The sequence below is a fragment of the Pagrus pagrus genome (genome assembly GCF_965226575.1).
Source record: "Pagrus pagrus genome assembly, chromosome: 15".
Taxonomy (NCBI): domain Eukaryota; kingdom Metazoa; phylum Chordata; class Actinopteri; order Spariformes; family Sparidae; genus Pagrus; species Pagrus pagrus.
The window spans coordinates 18,724,250-18,744,963 of NC_140199.1; the positions used below are offsets into that span (position 1 = coordinate 18,724,250).

Sequence of the window (20,714 nt, forward strand, 5' to 3'; positions counted from 1 at the left end):
TTAGGTTTCCATCCTACTCTTACAAAATAAGCATGCTGTCCAAATGAACTTTCACTTTCACTTCACAATAAAATTTCACTTTCAGTCATGATGATGCAATCGTCCATTTTGGCGGTAACAGGCATAGAAAAGAAAAAAAAAAAGTAAATATGCTCTTTCTTCCTTAGCCTATATTATGTTCTTTTGGATGGCAACATCATAAGAAAAGCTTCGGCTCAATTCAAGTCTCACTCACTGCCATATATTTTCAAAAAATAAAAAAGTGTTTATTTTTATTTATTTAATTTTTTACAAGAGGACTGTTTTCCTCGCTAAGTTTACTTGCAGAGACTGAAAGTAGTCCCTACCCCGCCGTTTGCATCCCCAATAGTCCGAGTCACCTCACACGCCAGGAGGCTGACCCGCCGGAAACAACCTACCCTGCCGCCCCAGTATCTGATTGACGCATGAGCCAGACCAATCACACGCCCACTTCCCCGTTCTCGACAGCCAATCACTTGGCCAGAACTCGTACACATAATTTACGGCGCAATCACGGTCGGTTGAGCCCTCAGAGGTCCATAGAAATTTGACAGCTTCACAGGTGAGACAACCGTCCAGAGGCTGTTTCACTTTACATTTCAGTTTTTTCCCGGAGCACCATTCACTGTGAGCCTGGGGTTGCCACAGTCAAAAAACAACCATTCGAAGTCAAATCATTCCGGCAGCATGAGCAAAAAGAAAAAGGACTGGAAGACTGAAAAAGGTAAGGCTTGTTTTGGGGGGGAATGAGGCTATCATCATCTCCATGGCAGACAGCATGAATTCTCACCATGGCACAAGATTGACAGCCACTTCCATTATCTCCTCCGTATTCCGCTGACACTTCTTCATCCAGACTGCTCGGTAAACCCACACGGTGACTGTACACATGTTAAAATGATGTTGCGCCTCTGTTTGGCTGCCGTAATGCATGCTTGACATTCGCAGCAGCACTGTTCATATAGAGCCTCTTGACAGCTTATTAGCTTACATTTGAGCGTCTCACTGATTTCTCCCGAGTCCCTTTTTACATGCTGGAGTACTCCTCTTTAGCATGTCTCACCTTCCACCTGTGTGATACACAAACAGGAGCTCATTGGAGTTGCAAACCATCTTCCCTGCAACTATTCCAATATTCCTGTAGCCAAATAGCACTCGTAGTAAAACAAAGGAACGGGAAGTCCAGCACTTTAAAACGTGCTAATTCATGATTAATTTGTGAGAGGATACAGAGGAACGTGCTCTGTTTCCAACGCGGCGGAAGGTGCGTTTAACGCTAGCTAGGAAACTTGTCAATGTGACTCCAAGTGCTCTCAGTTTTCAGAGATAACGAGATAGACCTGTTGTGCAGCAATATGAAGAGGCATGCTAGCTCTGTCTATATCTATAAGCTACTCGTCTTGGGCATACGGTAGTTGGGCTTTTCTCATGACGACGTTTTCGCTTGTAATAGCAGGTGCAGCACAGGTGTTATTAATCACATTAATTAGTGATGGCTCCATTCCGTTTATGCAATCATCTCTATTTATGTCACTGAGTAAGTATCACAGCACCACTGCTTTGAAGCTCGAAACCAGGAAACACCAAATTGAATGCAGCCATCATCAATGATATTGATTCCACCTGTGGTCGATTTGACAGGTCAGAATGTCTGCTGTGATAAAGGTGTACTTTACAGCCTGACAGATATATTTGGCTGGTTGGCTGATATTGGCCTCTCGCCGATATATTGTATCGGCATACGTGTTGGATTACAATGCAGTAAAAAGATGCTTGGGATAACTTCCCAGTAAGTTCAGTAAGTTTTGGTGCACCACCTGTGATTTGAGACAATACAGTTTATTGTGAAACTGTAAAATATCCTGCCTACATTATATGTCTTTGTCACAGGTGCTTGATGACCACATTTGAGGGATCATTGCAAAAACTCATGGGTCTTCAGTCGTGTGTATATCTGCAATTATATTGACATTGGAATTTTTGATTTTCCAATTCAGGCCCCAAAAATCGAGTATCTGTCGGGCTCTAGTGTATGTTGTACTACTTCTGTTTTAATAACATAGTAACAGAAGCAAGGCTGTATGTGGTCTGACTGTGTTCCTCATCATATCACATTAGCCGAAGTGGACTCCTGTTTCCAGCCCTGACTTCTGTGTCCAGAAGGGATGTGGCCTCAATAAATGAACTGAAACAAGGATTTATTTAGTAATCACTGTAGATATAGTTTGGCGGTTTATTCATTTGAATTTTACGGTGATTGGTTGCTCTCCTGAAACACTGCAGTTCAGTCAGTGTCGTGAGTCGAGCACCGCTGACTCACGACTAATTTTTTGGAGTGCATGGGAAAATTCTTTATAATGGTTATTAAAATTCTCTGAGCAAAGGTAATAATTAATCTTAGCTGGCCGTCTCCTGTTGGAGCAGGTAGCAGCACGGAATTAACATCAAAGTGAATCAGATTTCATATTCTGAGCATACACCCCTCTTGCTCAAATTGCTTTAACAGGAGATCAAGGCGAGTCAAAATGTGAGAGAAATTCTGAAACTGAAGGAGTTTAATTTGATTATTTTTTAAATAGTATTTTGACCCAGGGCTAGTCTGTATGGGCTGGGTATTTGGAATATGACGAACCAACAAATGTAAATTATTGTAAGTTATGTTGGCACCTGCTTCCATATTCTACCAGGATAGGTGGAGAGCTTTCTTAAACTAAAAAGACATAAGTAATGAAACATGAAACAGAAATATAAATAGTATTAAAAGAATGAGATGTTATGTGACATCAGTCACTTCTCCTTTTGTTTTGTTCTCACTAGAATTTGGTTCAAAGATGTCTGCAGCATTACAGTGACTGGCCTTCCAATGCAGAACTTGTCAAGCACAGGAAAATCATGGGAATAAGCATTGCTATTGCTGTGACTCCAGCAACACAATCTTGTCAACACTCATATTAAATAAAGCACATTTCTAGCCTATTGTCTTCTCTCGACATCTGAGCTAAACTTTGGGATTCTTTAAAAAGTTCAGCAGAGCAACATAGCGCTTCAGTGTAGTACAGAGAGCTTTGCTGTGTTCAACCTCAGAACAGCCTTTTTATTCATCCATGTAGAATAAAAGCAGCCTTGGGAATGACAGGAATGGGCAAGAGGGAGAGAAAATTCATGAGGGATACGACAGATATCCCCCACTGCAGAAATACCTTTAATACAAGCCTGACCTACTGTGGTATGTTGCCAGAAGACGACTTGTATTTCTTACCAAAATAAAACCAGCCCCACTGTCTCAGTATTTTAGGCTTTCATTTCTGTGAGAGGCAAGTCTCATAGTCCCTTTCAAGAAATAGTACAGAGTTCCTATGATGTAGGGTATTGTTATATGTTTGGCTTCAAAGCTTGGACCTCAACATTGTGCTGTAAAAAGAGCCTAATATAGTAATCTGATATTATGCTTTTGTGTAATGTCATATCACCTTCAGTTTGCTTTTAATTGACCAAAGTCCATACTGTGTATACTGGGGTATTTATGTGGTGAATACTTCACAGTAAGGAACATAATTAGGATGAAGCTTGTTTTGCAGAACAGCCCAGAGAAACATTTTGAAGTTGAGGCTCCTTTGCAGCCAGTGGAGATGAACATGAGGACACAAGCTGTGAGGACCCAGGAGTGATATAGCAGCACAAAGGTTAAGCAGCAGCTGTGCGACGTACTGATGTCTGCCAATTATTGTTGGAGTTTGTTGGTAAACCAAACAAATGAATCACAAAAAGCACTCCCACTTCTTGCACATAGTTTAGATTACTAATAGGAGCTTAAATGTAGGGAGTTATAAGTTTGAAATATGTTCCTCTGAGAACAGTAGTTGCATTACAGAGTACGTTGTAGAGATATACTGATTATTGGCCTGGTGTTTTTCAGATCATCAGCGTCTGTGTTTTTTCTGTCTATTTGCTGATGAAATAAATAAATTTAAAAATGTGCTACTCTAGTAGTTATCAAATAAATGTAGTGGAGAGGATATATAAAGTAGCAGAAAATGGAAAAACCTATGAAAAGTACATCAGTTGTACTTAACTACAGTACTTGAGGAAATTGCACTTCTTTACTTTCTGTCACTGGTTATTGTAAATTTTGAGATTTTAAATTTTTTTTGCAAATGCATATTGGGTCCAAATATCTAAAAATACTAAAAATCTGTATCAATATTGGTGCTGAAAAAAAACATTTGGTCAATTCTTAGTACATGGACTGTACCAATGTCTTTGAAAGTATTGATACTAACACTTGACATTTGATACCTTTTCCATACTGTATGTTTAAAGCAATATGATATCCGCATTCAATAATATGGAAAGTGCAGAGTGCATGTTGTTAAATTAAAAAGCAAAAACATAGAACTAGAACTTTTACCAGCCGTGACTGTCCGCTGGTAATGTTTTCACTTTCACTGTGTGTGTGTGTGTGTGTGTGTGTGTGTGTGTGTGTGTGTGTGTGTGTGTGTGTGTGTGTGTGTGTGTGTGTGTGTGTGTGTGTGTGTGTGTGTGTGTGTGTGTGTGTGTGTGTGTGTGTGTGTGTGTGTGTGTGTGTGTGTGTGTGTCATGGCAAAACGGCAAACCTTTTGTAGTTGGAACTAACACATAGATGATTATTTTGAGTGTTTTGCCCGGCATGGACAGATTTTGTCAAAGCGATAGCGGCACAACTGTGCAAGACACAGGCACAGAACTTTATAGGTGTGCAGTTAAAATCAAAATGAATTCTGCTTTCTAAGGATGCTGTAACTAGGAACGTGGAAATTTGGAATGGGGCCATTTTCTCACCACTTTACTTATGTCTGTCTGTGGATAGATATTGTTAACAGAAGAGCATCACAATCATGTAAAATGCAGAAATGAAACTTAACAGGTGTGTTGAGATTAAAGTGATGGCCAAGTTCCAAGATGTGTGTTTTCATGTAATAATTAGAGTAGTCATCAGGTCCTAACTTAATGCTGATAGGCGTTGCAGCTGGTGTGGTCAAAGGTCAAGGTCATTGTGACATCATAAAACACATTTCTCAGCAATTCTTATGTTGATTACTGCAAAACTTTACACAAATGTCTAATAGGATAAAATGATAAAGTTATGGCATTTTATGTCCCAAAGGTCGACATCCCTGTGACATTATAATGTTCTGCAAAAAATGTTCACTGTAGCACAATAGTACAGTAGTACAATTCTGGTTTCAACTTAAGTTTAAACTTATTAAAGTTTAAATTTTTTGTATCATGAAAACATTAGACTGCACGATTGGCAAACTTTTAATAATAAAGTCACATAAGATGTGCAGTGCAGCGGCTGAGCAGTACAGAGCCGGAGCAAACGGGATAAAAAGTTCAGAGTGCGATGAATCATAGGCAATAGGGCGAGATGGTGCAGGAGTTCTCTGCTGAGAGCCATGGAGACACAAGAGTATGCACATTTCATTCACACAAGCCATTTTCATTAATTAACACACTCACAACCAGAGAAGAGGGACTAATGAGCAAAATCAACTGGCGGTGAGATGACTGATTGGAGTGAGACCCTGCATTGTTTTGGGTCTCCATGGCAAACAGCTGAGAACCGCTGGTGGAGTAAGTGTGGGAAACCGCCATTCAATTACAGTACTTGTGTTCTTTGATGGCAAACGGCTACCCAACTGAAGCGTGTGAGCAAAACTCGGAATCTTTCAGCTCCAGGGGTGCTCTGTTATCACTGATCCTGCACTTTGACCCTCTAAGGTAGAAGAGGATTTTAATGCATGAAGCAGGATCACATTATTAAAGATCACATTATTAAAGATCACATCGTTAAGGATCACATTTTTCATAAAGTTTAGAGAACCAGGGAGGTGGGGAGGAGTGAGGAGCAGAACAAGACTGATAACGATGATGATGATGATGATGATGGCAGTACAAGCTGAGCGATGAAGGAGGAGTCTAGATATACTGTAGACCAAACCTCAATCGAGGCAAGACTTGCTACTACCGCTGCGAACTGTGGGTGGTGGTCAGTATAAGTAAAGAGAGGGCGCTGAGAGATGGTTTGGTGTAAGATTAGGAGAACGGATAATTAAGTGGGGATTGAAGTGAAAGGTTTGTGGCTGGAAATTCACTGGAAATTAATGTTACACTTGTTATTACCTATCTCTGCCAGTCCCAAGTTTATTTCCCTCTTTTCTTATCTCAGGTATTCTTCAATACGACTAGCCTTATTCACTCTAAAAATTGATCGCTTCTTCCTTCCACAGATAGACTTCTCCGTCTAGATCGGGAGGAGAGACGCAAGGAGTATCGTCGTCCAGACTTTATACCTCTGGACAAGATTCCAACCTGGAGAGAGGATAATCAATGTAAGAGAGACGGCTCATTCTTTCAGATACTGAATGTCTTTTTAGTTTGGTATGGCTGATAAACTGGCACATTAAAGTAGTGTTTATGTCCTCCAGTTGAAAAATATTTTTTCAATAATTCTAGTGTCTACATAAGTTTTATGTTTCATCTTAGATATTTTGTTATTGTGTATTTACCCACTCTCTTATAAAAGTGTGACAATGTAGAGAAAGCACAATAGTTCTGCTTATTTGTAATATATGTATTTGTTAGTGTGATGGTGCTTACATGATATGTGTTCCTAAAGTTGCAATGAAGTTATCGTGTACTTAGTCAAAGATTAAGCAAAAAACAACAAAACAAAACAAATGGTTGGTGATGGTGAGCCTGATTAATATATAATAGGTTAATATGATTTTTCATGAGGTAACGCCTATTTCAAAATGGAAAGGACACAAACCACAGCCATACAAGTAGCAACACAGATTCAATAGAGGCAGCCAACAGTAACAGAGCTTTAGAAAAGTCAAACTGTCACAAACCTATGAAGACTCAAGACTTGTACATTATATTAGGTTGGGAAAAGTTAGTGTCAAAAGTATGAACAGTATTCTTAAATGTATTATTTATTCTAAATCAAGTAAAGCTACAAGCTACTAGAAGAAGGCTGTTTAATTACATTTGCAATACCCACCTAAAGAGTCTGCCATAGCAGTGTTACAGGTCTGTTCTTGAAAGCAGTGGGTAAACCTTATTTGAATTAGTAGCAGCATGTGTTTGGCATTGGATTCTTCAGGAGGTTTTGCACATTTCTGCCTTCAAACATGTTTGAATGAGAATCAAGAATTTTGGCCAAACATAAAAAGGTAACATTAAAGCTGATAATATAATAACTTATAATAACTAATAAGACAGCATTATTGAAACACCAACATAAAGTTATATGTGTAGTTGGCTTATCTGTGCCTAGCGTTATGTGAGGGTCATGTATACAAAAGAATGAGACAATAAGATGTTTGCAAACAAGGAGCTCACAAGAACTTTAAAACATAAAGTAGTTTATTTATGGTTGAAGTGATTTGACACTAATACAAAGGCAAAACTGACAATTGATGTTCAGTGAAGTGAGGTATAATGTCAACTTCTTTAGGAGAACCTAAATCAAACAGTACTGCTGATGAGTAATTTCTTAGAGGAAGCATACTCCCCACATAGTCATGGCTGAACTTGCCTCGCTAGTTTTCCCTAGAACGTACTAGTTCCTAAGAAATTTTAACACGCATTACAGCATACAGTTAGAATTATGTTTTTCAGTATGAAAGAAGGAAGATGTACAAAGCATTAGTTAAGAGTGTCAAAGATATACTATAAAGCAATCTTAGAATAGATACTTGACAGATTAGTACAGTTTTTTTGTCTATGAAGTAGTGCTGTATAGGACACTGGGATAATGGATGAATTGATTCTTGAAGTCTTTATCTCCATCTTCCTCATCACATTATTTGAAGATTTTGTCTTTTTCAAGCACATTTGAAAACCTTTCATGAACTTGCTCTGTGTCTATTTAAATAAACAATGTGTGTATTTGTAAAGTAATTTTTTTTATTTCAGCCAATGAGAAAGAAGAAGGGAAGGAGCTGACAGGTGGAGGAGGGCTGACTGATAAAGTATCTCTCTACAAAGGAGATATTACTGTCTTGGAGGTGGATGCCATAGTCAATGCTGGTAAGAATCTGCCCTTTGACCTTTGAAAGCTGTTGGATGGTGTTGACTGCTTGAAGGCAGCTCAGCTTTTAAATTGTCCTTGGCTGCCCTCTGCTGTTGAGATTCAGCAAGTACTGCTTCTTTGGGTATTGCACAATTGATGGGTGTGATTGAGACCAATGTCATCCGCTTTCATTAATCTGACTTCCTACAGCCTGAAATGAAGCGACTGTTTAGATTATGTCCTGCCCTTTCTTTTGTTTGTAATTCCACCTTTTTCTTTTTCTCGCTTTCTCCTGCCTTGTGTCAGTAAAACACAAAGTTAATGATGGAATTCATTTGAATTGGTTGCCAGGCATTTTCATCTCATTTGTCTTCAGTGTGGCATCTGTTTCCTGTAATGATTGACTTACATTCAGTGCTGGTGCTGAGCGCTTGGTAAAGAGTCGTTTTAGTAAGTACAAGAGAATATAGAATTACAGAGGGTTAGCAGGCATGGATTTGCGCTGCTGTTATATAATTTTCTGCAGTCACAACCTACACACATAGTCAGAGGTGTTAAAACTTTACCTGTTGCTTCTGCAGCTGATGCTCTGGATCGTTCTGTTGCTATAGAGGTGAAAGTCCCACACCATAGCTGTATAGCAGCAGCAAACCATGTACTGTGTATGGAGTTTTATAACTTTTCCGTCTTTATGCAGTATTTCCACACACATACATGCACACACACATTACAGTCTACTAAGCAGTGTGCATCTTGTGTGAAATTAATTCTCTGTAATTTATGCAAGATTAATAGATGTGAAAAACAGACTGCTCTGTTGGATAAGGCTAATGGATTTAATCTGTTATGTAAATGCTCATCCTGGTAAGGATAAGGTGACATGACATTCTGAATCATCGTCAGCATCATGTAAAAGACAAAGATGCACTTCAACAGACACCTGAAACGCACCTAAATGTCATGGCAGTTGTTTTGCTGCATCAACATTTTGACCTTTACAAATGTAGCACTTGTAGCGGCTATTATACATTATACAAGTTTGTTGTTTGCACTGAGTTTTGTGATAACTGCTACATGTCAGAATTGCATTGTTGTAAGCTGTTTATATATAGTTTAGCTTTATTTAGATAGTATTAGTATTAGTATAATAGTGTTATAGTATGTAGTCCACGAAACCTTAATTTTATTGCTAGTTTATCTCGTTTGCAGTCAATATCTTAAACAAATCAAGGTGAGGGCAGTGGAATAGGTAGGTAGTGTGTTTTAATTAAGTGACTTGAAAAAAGGTCATATGAGATTAAAAAAGAGGTTCAGTTTTTTCAAACTGTTGAATACTATTGTAGCAAAGGCAGGCAGTTCAGTTCAGTGGTTAATGCTGCCAGACGTCCAGGCTCTGACTGAGCTACATGTTGGCTAGGAGGCAATTCATTCTGTTTAGCAGGCTGTCAGAGGGTCTGGAAGGTTGAAGAAATTGCTGAGGCCTTTTATAAATTTCAGATGGTCTCAGCAGTTGTCCCACTGCTCCTCTAATCACTGCAGTACCAGTAGTCTTGGTCCTGGTGGTTGGAGTGATAGTGGTGGACTCTTGTCCAGCTGTGCTCAACAGCAACAGTATGCTGTGAATGTTAATGTGAATAGAATACTCGAGGACATTTTTTATCGCTGGTAACAAAAGACTTTTATTTTACAGTAAATGCCATTGTGTTATATCAATACTGGTTGCAAATGATGTATTAGCTGAATAGGCTTCTCTGACATGCCCTGGAAATAGTGGCTCTTGTCCAAACTTTGCTGAGTAACACAATTCTGAGCTTGTGAACTGCGGATGTTGGGCAACGCACATTGATAAGATCTTTGGATAGTTTGTTCAACTTCTTGCCTTTCATCTCTCACTGCTTCCACTCTCTAGCCTGCAGTATTTCCATTTTCTCGTGCTGTTTTTCATTTAGGCTTGGCACCAGTAGACTGCTGTCCATGAAGTGTGGGACTTTTCGAGCACTCTGAACGTATTAGTCTGAAGGTTAATAAATTATCAGAATGTCTTTTTCTCACAGGCGTCAGACATGAAGTGCAGAGATATTAAATGTGCAGATTGCGGTTAAATGTGAATGTTAGAGTTTACAATATCTGGAAACATGAAGGAAGGGAACTTTTTGTTCCCTTTGGTGTGTTCAGTGGACATGAACTGAAATACAACCACAGGAGCAGGTTGTCTGTGCAATCCTGTGCTAGTCTACCTGCCTGCAGGATCTAGGACTGTTTGTTCCTGCACTTGACCAAGGCCATTCAGTATTCTGATATAATTTTGATACTGTAATGTGAGATGCAATATTGAAATGTTTGTCATATATATTATAACACAGCTTAAGGCCAGAGCTTATGTGCTTATTGCATCTTGTGGATGCTTGGCATTAATTTCTGAGGATGTGCACAGCCAACATTGCAAATTGACGCAGGATATGTGAGCCTTGTGCGTACCCAAACACGTTGTTAAAAAGAGGCATATCTTCGATCGAACTGTTGATCTCTTATCTGTTGTTTTCTAAAGGCAATAGCTGTAGCTCATGGAAATGAAGAGTGACTCCAAAATGTCAACTTTTCACAAGCTTCCTTAAACTGCAGTGTTTGTAGTTTATTTGCAGCAGATGTGTGTTGTTTTAATTTTATCACACAACATTTTGAACATATTTCATAAGCTAAGGCACATTGAGAATTTGTGCAACACGGTTTTGTGGTGACAGCAGCAATATGTGGGTTGCAAAGAAGAAATGTCTGTAATTTCAGGGAACACAGACCAGCTTGGTACTGCTGTTATGGTGGCTGCCTATAGCTTTTAGAGGGTGTCAAGTTGCTTTATGTCCTCCATTAAAGTTTAATTATTAGGCTCATTGAGTTTTTAATTCTTCCTTAATTCTGTTTGGCTGGAGGTTGGACAGGAGGTGCTCAAACTGTCACCTGGGTGGGAGCCTGGGGAAAGCAGGACAGGAGGGGCCCCAGTGACAATCGGTAAACTGCAGGTATGGAGGGCAGCTTGGCCAGATCATGACAAGGTGGACTGGGCTACAGCATCCAGCCCCGGCAGATGGCCCAACTCTGCTTTCTCTCCAGAATGAGCTTGCATTGGCCCGCCTGCCATCACTCTGCACAACATATTGTCAGAGCAATGCCCATGCTTCCTGTTACCCTCCCTCAACTGTTTTTAAGGGATGAAGAGAACGGGGAGGAAAATGGATGACACAATGGTGGATCTCATTTTTTACTCGGAACACTGTCTAGATTGCCTTTTAGATGAAAACGGTGCATAATGTTTTATCAGAGGTACTGATTCCCTGGGTGTGGAAGGCTTTCCGCCTAGATGTACAAAGTGCATTTTTCTGTAGAAAGGTTAATATGCAAGCAACTATACATTCATGCCTATTTATTATTACATTTTTAATTATATATGCAACTAATAAAAGGTACTTTATTTTTCTCCTTTTATTTAAAAACGTTGTATACATTTTCCATTAAGCTTGATACAAAATATAAAATATTCATGTATAAAATTTAAAAAGGTACGGTGCGATAAAGCTTCCTTCTTCTTGCAATGTCCAAGTCTGGGGTTTGATTACTTTTTTTTCATCCATACACTCTCCCCGCACTGTTTGACATGATGCTTGTGTAGCTGGTAAAAGAAGTTGGTGGTGTTTGAGTCCATTGTGGGGACCAGTCTGCTGTGGCATAATGTGCAAAATACTGTTTTCGGTTTCAGACTTTTCATACCTAAACCACGTCCATTCAACAGAAGTAACCCCTCTCCTTGTCTTGGTTGGTCTCACCTCCATGTTTATTTATGTGCAAACTTCCTACCTGCAGCCCCGCCGTGCTGAAGAATGCAAAGCATTGTACTACTGACAATAAATACTTAGAGCAGGGGTTCCCAAACTTTTCCATGCCAAGGCCCCCCAAGCATTAGCTTCTGGCCGGGGACCCCCAAACCCACAGACAATGCTACAAAATATGTAAAGAAACATCAACTTCTAGAAAGTATTTTCTTATCTTCCCTCCATTTTTCTGAGGCCCCCCTAGCGCCCCCTGGCGGCCCCCACTTTGAAAACCACTGCTTTAGAGTGTGACTGGAAACACAATGCATGATATGAAACGATATGCTTTTTTGTATCGTCACAAGATATATCAACATATCACACAGCCCTAACAGATATTCAACAATTTCACTGATCCCAGAGTAGCCCACGTCTTTGGCATATATCTTTTGGATTGGTATCGGACAATGATGGAAAGAGGAGACTGTCACAGTTAATCAAGGCATGTTTCATAGAAAATTGGAGGGTTCAGTGAAAGTTGAAAGGATGTTCAAACTGGATTTTAAATTTAATGCATATCATTACTGTTGCTTTTACATGGCAAACACAAGATAATGTCTTCCATTTTTCTGCTTGTCTTTGTGCATGGAGTTCACGTGAGTGTCACCATCCCTCTCAGACCAAAATGAGGTCGTAAAGATAACGTTGTGAAGTGGAGAGGACTTCTCTTATCATGATGACTGTGGTAATTATGCACAGGGGTTGACTCCTAATCCATTACCCGCTGTAAACCTTTCCCATCTTTCTGTATTAGATCATTTTTTACAGGAGCCAATTTAGAGTGCACAGGGAATCTGGTTATGAATGCTATAAAGAACCTGAAGGGGCTGAGATGAGTGCGAGAAAGGCAATTGGTATTCAGTTGTATGGAGCTGCTCGCAATGCAGTCATCACAGGTTTGATGAGAGCGGTGACCCACAGAGGGCAGAATGCTACGATCCTGTGGAGATTGACTTTTATACGTTTTTTGATATGCAGTTGATTCAGACTTTGTTTGCTTGCGGGGTTGCTTGGCACACATTGTTTACCTTCATGGTCAGTCATGCATTATGAACAGTGCAGAATGCTACATGACCTGATCTACACTGAGCAGAAGACAACATTATTCTGTGGTCAGGTAACATGTAGAGGCACAACTATTTTTTATGTATCGTGGGTAACATCAGTCGTGAGGTCCAGCTTAAATCATGGCCAATTTATGAGTCAATTGATGGACTCGAGCTTACCCATACGCAAGTGAGAATTAAAGAAAACAAAATTGGCTTCTAAATCACTAAATCTAAATCACAACTGCTATTGACCTGAACTTTATTTCACTTTGTGTTATTATCAGTGTAAATAAAACAGAAACATGACATGGATAATGTTTTAAGGATATATGAGGTATAATTTCAGTAAGAACCAGAACTCATCATCCAATCATCCAACATTATTCATGTGCCACTAAATCTTAGAGACTGGACCTTGAATTACCAACCATTTTGATATTTGCGTAGTTGTTTCAGTCATTTCAAGCAAACATGTCAAACATTTTCAGGTTCCAGCTTCTTAAATGTAACGACTTGCTGCTTTTCTTTGTCATTTATGATAGTAAATGTAGAGTCTTTTGGTGTTTGACTGTTGGATGGACGAAATATACAATTTGAATATGTCTCTATGGGAACTATTTTTTGACAATTTATAGCCTAAACAGTTAATTATGAAAATGATCGACTGATTAATCAATAATGAAAATAATTGTTGCAATAATAGCTGAAGCCCTATTGGCAACATAGTAGATTTTAATTGAAGAAATAAAACTTTTTTGTCTCTGAGGGTTACCTTCTTTTAAGGGTGAGGGAAGTACATAGTGGTTGTGGTTCATCCTTTTCTGCTTATTGAAAACCTCGGTAGTTGTGGCAGCACAGCAACACTACAAGATAATGGTGTGTAATGTCCAGAGAATATTATATGCTTCTCTGAGTTACAAGCCTTAATGGAGAGCACTGCCTTATTTATTAGAGAATGACTGAGTGCTCTGGTAATATTTTAGCCTGCAAAGCAGAAGGCTTTCCAGAATGAAAAGTAGATGTGGCTTTTTAATTTTCTCGTTGAGCTCTTGGTACATAGACAGACTCTAAACAGATAGACTTTTAATTGTCACACTTCCCAGCTTTAAGGTTCTTTTAAAGGCCTGGTTGTAGCATGTGACAATATATTCTCCCTTTCTCCTTTTTGAAAGCCCATACATTATGGTCAAATGCGTCCAAAATCCTGATTTTACTCAACTGTCTAAAATGTTTGGTGTTACTGAATAGGGTGTCTCAACAACACACTCATATAGCCAAGACGAATGGTGTCAAATTTGCAATTCACTTTCTATTTTTCCATTTCCCTTAATGATTGATAAAGCCTGTGGCTTTTGGTTTTGCTTCCTACTGTTCAGGGCTCTTGTCATCGCAGACTCTCATTAGATTTTCTGTCAGGCCATGGATGTGCTGCACAACACACTCAGCCCCTGGAGAGTCTGGCTCGATGGGTTTATCCGTCTCTCTGCAGATTCACACCATGTGCCATAACCTCCCTGAGTGATGCAGCCATGCTCCCAGCAATATGTCTACAATTCAGGATCTCTCTCTCTCTCTCTCTCTTCTCTTTTTCACTCTGCTGCCAGTTGCGCATACATGCAAGTATACAATAACACTTGCACGAAGACATACACACAGTACTTTAGAAACCATGGCAGAAGACTGGTAACTTCTTGAGCAAACTTGTGATTGTTGTACTGTCACACCAAGAATGAAAATCAATGCCCCGGCTGAGAGAACTTGCTGCTCTGTTGAACAGTGAAATGACTCTGGTGAGTGGGTTGCATTGGGTCCTGCGCTAAAAGGTCCAGTTAATCGTATCAGCTCTGAGAGAGATACAGCACAAGGACAGGGTTTTCCCTGCCATCAGGGTCTAAATGTGAACTAAGGTGACAAACCAGCTGGCGAGCTTCCCCTCCTTCCGATTTCGGCTCTATTTCTCCCCTCCTGGTGTCCAGATTGTGAACAGCCTCGCAGCCGGCCTCAGTGTTTGGTCAACATCAACGTTGTTTACCTAATCTCCGTGGCCTACAAGGTGCCAACATTGCCAGATAGAAATAATTTTTCATGAGGTGTGGCTAATGGAAAGTAATCATGGGAATCTGTGCTGTCAGTGTGTATCCGGCCGGCACTTAGAGAAACGTCTCCCCCGTTGCTTGGACTGCTAATGGTCTATGACCGTATTGAGTGTTTGGGAGATGAGCCTCCCTTTCCTTCCCAGTCACAGTTTATGTGGCCCAGCCCACACCTTCTTCTCTCTCTTTAACACAAACACTGGAAAACAAACAGCACGCACCCACACAAAGTGATGCTGAGGCCATGAAACTGGCTCTGTGTCTTTGGAGACAGTTGCCAGCACTCACAAATCGGTCCGTCATTCAGGTCAGGTCCACACTTGTCCCCCTGTGGACAGAGAACTTAACTCATCGTTGTCAAGGTCAGAAAGTCGCTGTTTGTATTCCTGTTTTTCTTTCTACCCCCTTCCTCTCGCCTCTGTTCAACTATCCGCACCCTCCCTGTCCTGAAATAAACATTTCAAAACACGCTGCCTTATGCTGCACACGCCAGCTCTCATCCATCAGGCTTGTTAGTAATTGAGAGGGTGTTTAGGCAGGGCCGTGGGGAAAGAGTCTCCAACCACCTTCTGTTACTTTTTCTTTGTCCCACCCAAGTGAGGTGAGGATCTTTTGATGATAATGATAACTGTAGATGTCATGTATTGAACGTGGAGGGGAAAACAATAGTGAAAAACAAATGTATGCATTATTTCTGTAAGCGCAGAAACCTTTGCCACACAAGTATTATAGTGGTTTAAGGGTGGTCATGGCAAAAACAAAATCTTCTTGTAGAAAAACAGAAGAACTCAGTGTTTTCTGAGAGGATACATGACTCACGTCTTACCCCTACGCAGACAGTATGAGAAGGCCTGCCAGTGCTTGTGCATGTGTGTATATGTGTGTGTGCTCTAAGGGTAGATGCATAAAATATTCTGTAGCGGTGTAAAGCAGGAAATGCTTTCATTTAACAGGTAACATAGCAGGCAGACCAACAGATAAATGGATCCAGTGCTCATAAAGCTTGTGTATGTGTTAGACCTGTAGGGGGCACTGTGGCTCCACCTAAGTATTGCTGACATGTCTGAATGAATTGTCAGAGTGAATTTGAGAAGTGGGATGACTGGGCTGGTTTTGCATTTCAGATGGATAAATCTCTTTTTCTCTGCTGCCACGAACTGTTTGAGGTGACAACTGGAAATTCCAAGGCATCTTACAGAATTTCAGCATCTGCTTCCCCAATAGCTCAGAAAAATGTCCAATATTGTGCCTGGAATTGAAACACAATTTTGGGACACAATGAAACAGTTTAAAAAAGAAGAGATGCCGATTTTGGAGTCCTTGCAGTACTAGGTTTCAGATGTTACACTATATAACCATGGAGGAAGTGAAAGTGTGGCTGTGCTTCTTTTTTAGCTGTGGTGAAGGAGCAGAGATACAGCATGTGTGCAGTTGTGTAGTTGTATGCACAAAAGAAGGAGCGAGCTCTTTGATCTGTAAGAGAATGTAGGGAGACGCTGGGTGAGACTCTTTACTGGCAGAGTGAAGCACGGGTGAGAGGAGAGCGTTGGAGAAATCAACCCCTGACTGCTGACTGTTTCTCTGCACAATCCTCAGGCAGTGTGCCCTGCATGGTCGCCTACAGGCAATTCACTGGCCTTCACAATACCCCTCTTTGAACAGCACTTCATTCTCCCTGCTTCTGTTTCCCCCATGTTTTCCTCGGTTTCCTCATTTTAGCTTCAGTTTGTTTCAGTTAATCTATGGTCCTGCGTATACTGTAAACCTTTACAGGAACAAACAAATGCAAGCCATGTATACCGTGAGCCCAGAAAAGTGTGCACCTTAGCAGAAATACTGATGAGCTACTTGGTTACAGGCTTGCAGTTGCAAGGTTCTCTATAATGGCTTCCTATGTATAATGGCTAGGTAATGGTAATGGTGTAGATAATGAGCAACATAATGTTACAGGTAAGTAAAGGAATATAAAGCACACATTTTGGCGAGGGTATTTTCTTTGAGGGATGTAATGTTCTTTCACCAGACAGACACTCCATTTGATAATTTAATGCTTGAGCTTCGCAGTCCTCGTTTCTTCAGAGGGGATGCAGCGGTTAAAAGAAATTCATGCTGCCCAGAATATGTAGTGGTGTTGGAGCAGAAATAAAATAATCCAATGCAGTGTTACTGTGACTAAGTCTCTGTTAAAATTCCACCTTGTGTATGAGTGCTTAATGGAGATATGAAATTGTGCCCGTCCCACTATTTTTCTCGTTTTGCTAAACATAAAAATCACTCCATATAAGAGAGCCTTTAAGCAACTGAAATGATAGACTGTGATGTTTGCTGAGTATTGTTAAATGAGAATACAATTCCCATAACCCAGGGCAGTTCATTCAATATTTGTGAGCATGTACAGGTTTCTGTCACAGCTGTGACCAAGAGCTGAGCTCATAAAAACGGCTCTCAACTGTTCTTTTTTAGTGCATTTTAAAATAACTGAGGTTTCTCTCCCAGTTTGATATTTTCTAAGGTTTGCTTCTAACTATGTTATGTAGAAGTAATTATAAGAAGAGATGCCTTTCCTAAACTACAAAATAATGCGCTCAAAGAATTTTTAAGAGTGTTAGCTGAAGGGACTCAAACATGTGCTTAACATTTCTGCAGAGTAACAACCATCATGCTCAGAAGCATTCAGATGACGTGGTTAATTAAATAAATAGAATCATGCCTTTGTTTTTATTTTCACAGAGTCATCTGCCTCATGAAAATAAATCCGCAAAACACTCAGTTAGCCACAGTATTTTTTGGAAAGCTTTGTTTGTTTAAAAAAAAAGTTCTTGTGTATGTGATTGTCCTTTTTTAAAAAATAAAATAAAAAATGCAGTAGGTATTTTATTTACTGTCCTTGTACAGGGTAATCCATTTAAAACATTCAAGCCCAACTTTTTCTTCAGAGAGTATCCTTAATCCTTTTCAAGTGCTTCTTGAAATAAATGTTATGGTAGGTTGGCTGTGCACAAATATGGGTTAATGATAACAATTAGGAGTAATATTTTTATGCACTGTATTTTATCCTCATATCACAGTTTGTATGCTGCATTTTTCAATGTTCATCATAATTTTGAGCCTCCTTAAAGTTTGACAAAGCTTCTACTTTTAATGGGACCTTAGACTAAATACTTAACTGATATACTGTTGGTGTCCTCTGCTTGACATAATATGATGTCAGACAGCCATCAGCACTCTGTTAAATAGTGAAGCCTATTGTGCTGGAGACGTCTATGGACATATTTATTTTTATTTGTAGAGTGTTTGCACCCAAATTATGTTTTATTTCTCCAAACCAGAAAATCTTCACACTATCCTAGAAAATCAACTTGAGTTTCTGTCACAGAGACCTTTTCAATCGTCTGTAATGAACCATGTTTATAACAGCAGCCTTTCCTTGATTGAAACAAATGGGAGATAAATTCAAGACAACATAACTTTTGAAACCTTGTAAAAATACAATAGATGCGAGAAGAACATTTGTTGTAATGCTTTTAAAACTAGTTGACAATCACAAAAAGCACCTAACCACACTGGCTCTGACCTTAAAGAGGACAGCTGAATGCTCACTAATAGAAATAAGACTGTGCTAAGAAAAACTTGCTGACAGTCTGTGGTTTTTATACGTGCATGTACACGGGTACTAACTGATTCTTGACCTAATCATGTCTTATGAAGTTCTTCATGACCGGAAGAGACATAAGTAAGTAGCCTTACTTCTGCTGTGTCTTCACAATATGTATTATTTTTACATTAGTCTGCAAAAAACAGTTACATGTTATAGTGTTGGAGAAGTGGAATGATACAATATGCCATTGTGAAGATGAACTGACCTGTGATGATTTTTTAATTGAACATGCTTTATCTATTGTACAGTTCTAATGAAAATATTCTCTTGTCAAATGTACTGAACTCCAGCAATCAGCAGCAGCTCTCAGGGGCTACGTGGCTGCACAGTTGTTGCTCTCGTGTATGGTAATGAAGCACTGACTGGACGTCCTGATGAAATGGATTTCCCTTCTGTTGACACAAGTGATTGTGTGGTTACTGTAGGGCTTAGGGAATGTGGACTCATTATAGACAAAGACCTTCGTTCAGCGGAATGGTAATAGAAATGAGCCCAGTGTTCTGTTGGCCATGATGAACGGTAAGCTTTATGTAAAATGTCTGCGAGATATGAGTCTATTAGGCATGATGGAGTTATTATTTTGAAAGGTCTTACAGCTTACAAGCCAGTGTTTGATGTAACTACCAGGCAAACAATGAGTGTTAATGAACTCCATCAGTTTTCCAAAAGCAGAACCCATTTGGGCTCATTTATGACAAAATGATCTCAATGCTGTTTATTGCAGACTTTGTTAGGAGAAGGTTCTGAACAGTAAAGGGTTTTATTTCTTCAGTTGGTCATTTAAGACAGTTATTTGGGTAACGATCCATTGCATACTGAGATTAAACAGTCAGATGGTTGACATTTTATGCTGTGTTGCAAACTTCGTCGAAGAACAAAGTGATTTTTGATTGACCCAAAAAAAAAAATTCAGATTTCATTGCCATGATAGGCTTCTGCCTGAGAGGGAATTTTTGATAGAGGAGAACAAGAGGGCACTGAAAAGAGGACACTTCTGCCTTGAGTGCCAGTGAGTAAGGAGGTGGTTAATGCAGCAGGGTTCAGAGGGTTTCTTATATAGAGTAGTTATAGACAAGCTGATGATTTGTTGTGATGTACAGGGGCAGAGCAGGGAGACCTGACTTGGAGGTAGTGCGACCTCAAACAAACTGCATTTGTTTAACCTCGCTTAGCTGTGCAGCTATAATGGGATGATGGCTTCTGCCATTAGCATGATGAAATGGACAAATAAGTGACTTTAGTGAAACCCACTCAAGTAAGGGGCTGCAATTTGATTGGCCTTTGATGCTTCGGTTGGCTATGGAAACAATTTAATCTCTTTAATAGAATCTTTGTCCCCCATCCATGCACAAACAAGGCAGATTAAGGTTCCCAATAAGGCGAAGACTACACAGTCTTTGTGATGGAACAGAATTCGCAATACTGTGGGTGGCATTGGGGGTTTTGTCTGTTGTGTGTAGACACAGGCGAGAAACACAACAAAAACTCGAGTTCTGTTTTATTCACATTTCTTAATCTGGGTTAAGAAATCGGAAATCTTTTAAAGAGGGAGACCCCACCAAGATCACAATATTATGGAGGGAATGACAGACAGATATATGGGTAGAACTAGGGTTGCACAATTAATCGAAATATTATCAAAATTATGATATAGCTTAGTGCAATATCCAAATCACAGAAGCATCTTTGATAAAGATAAAATGTGTGACAGAGCAGCATAATAATGAAGTACTGTAGTGCTGCATAGATGCACTTGCCTACAGATTTTGTTCTTTAGATGTGTGAAAACATGTTTGTTTGGTATAGACCCCAACAGATGTCACATCATCATGATTTAAAGATGCTTCACTGTTTAGAATGATGTAAATGCAGGTTTGACAGCTAAAAATCTTTAAAAATTGAAGAGGCGGGGCTAGAAGCATGATTTATGACATCACATACAATTTGGAAGCCAATCGTGGTCCAATAATC

General features: G+C 39.7%; 1 protein-coding gene across 3 annotated transcripts in view; it reads left to right on the plus strand.

Annotated features, from left to right (window-relative positions):
• The first annotated feature begins 476 nt into the window (after nt 1-476).
• macrod2 (mono-ADP ribosylhydrolase 2) overlaps nt 477-20,714 on the plus strand; it is a 427,221-nt gene continuing 406,983 nt past the window's right edge. The window contains exons 1-3 of one of the 3 annotated variants that reach the window (XM_084376185.1): nt 477-745; nt 6,291-6,392; nt 7,984-8,097. In XM_084376185.1, coding sequence (XP_084232311.1) covers nt 709-745; nt 6,291-6,392; nt 7,984-8,097 — 253 coding nt within the window. In that variant the 5' untranslated portion in view covers nt 477-708. The remainder of the gene's footprint in view (nt 746-6,290; nt 6,393-7,983; nt 8,098-20,714) is intronic. The other 2 variants (XM_084376184.1, XM_084376183.1) reach the window with 2 other exon arrangements.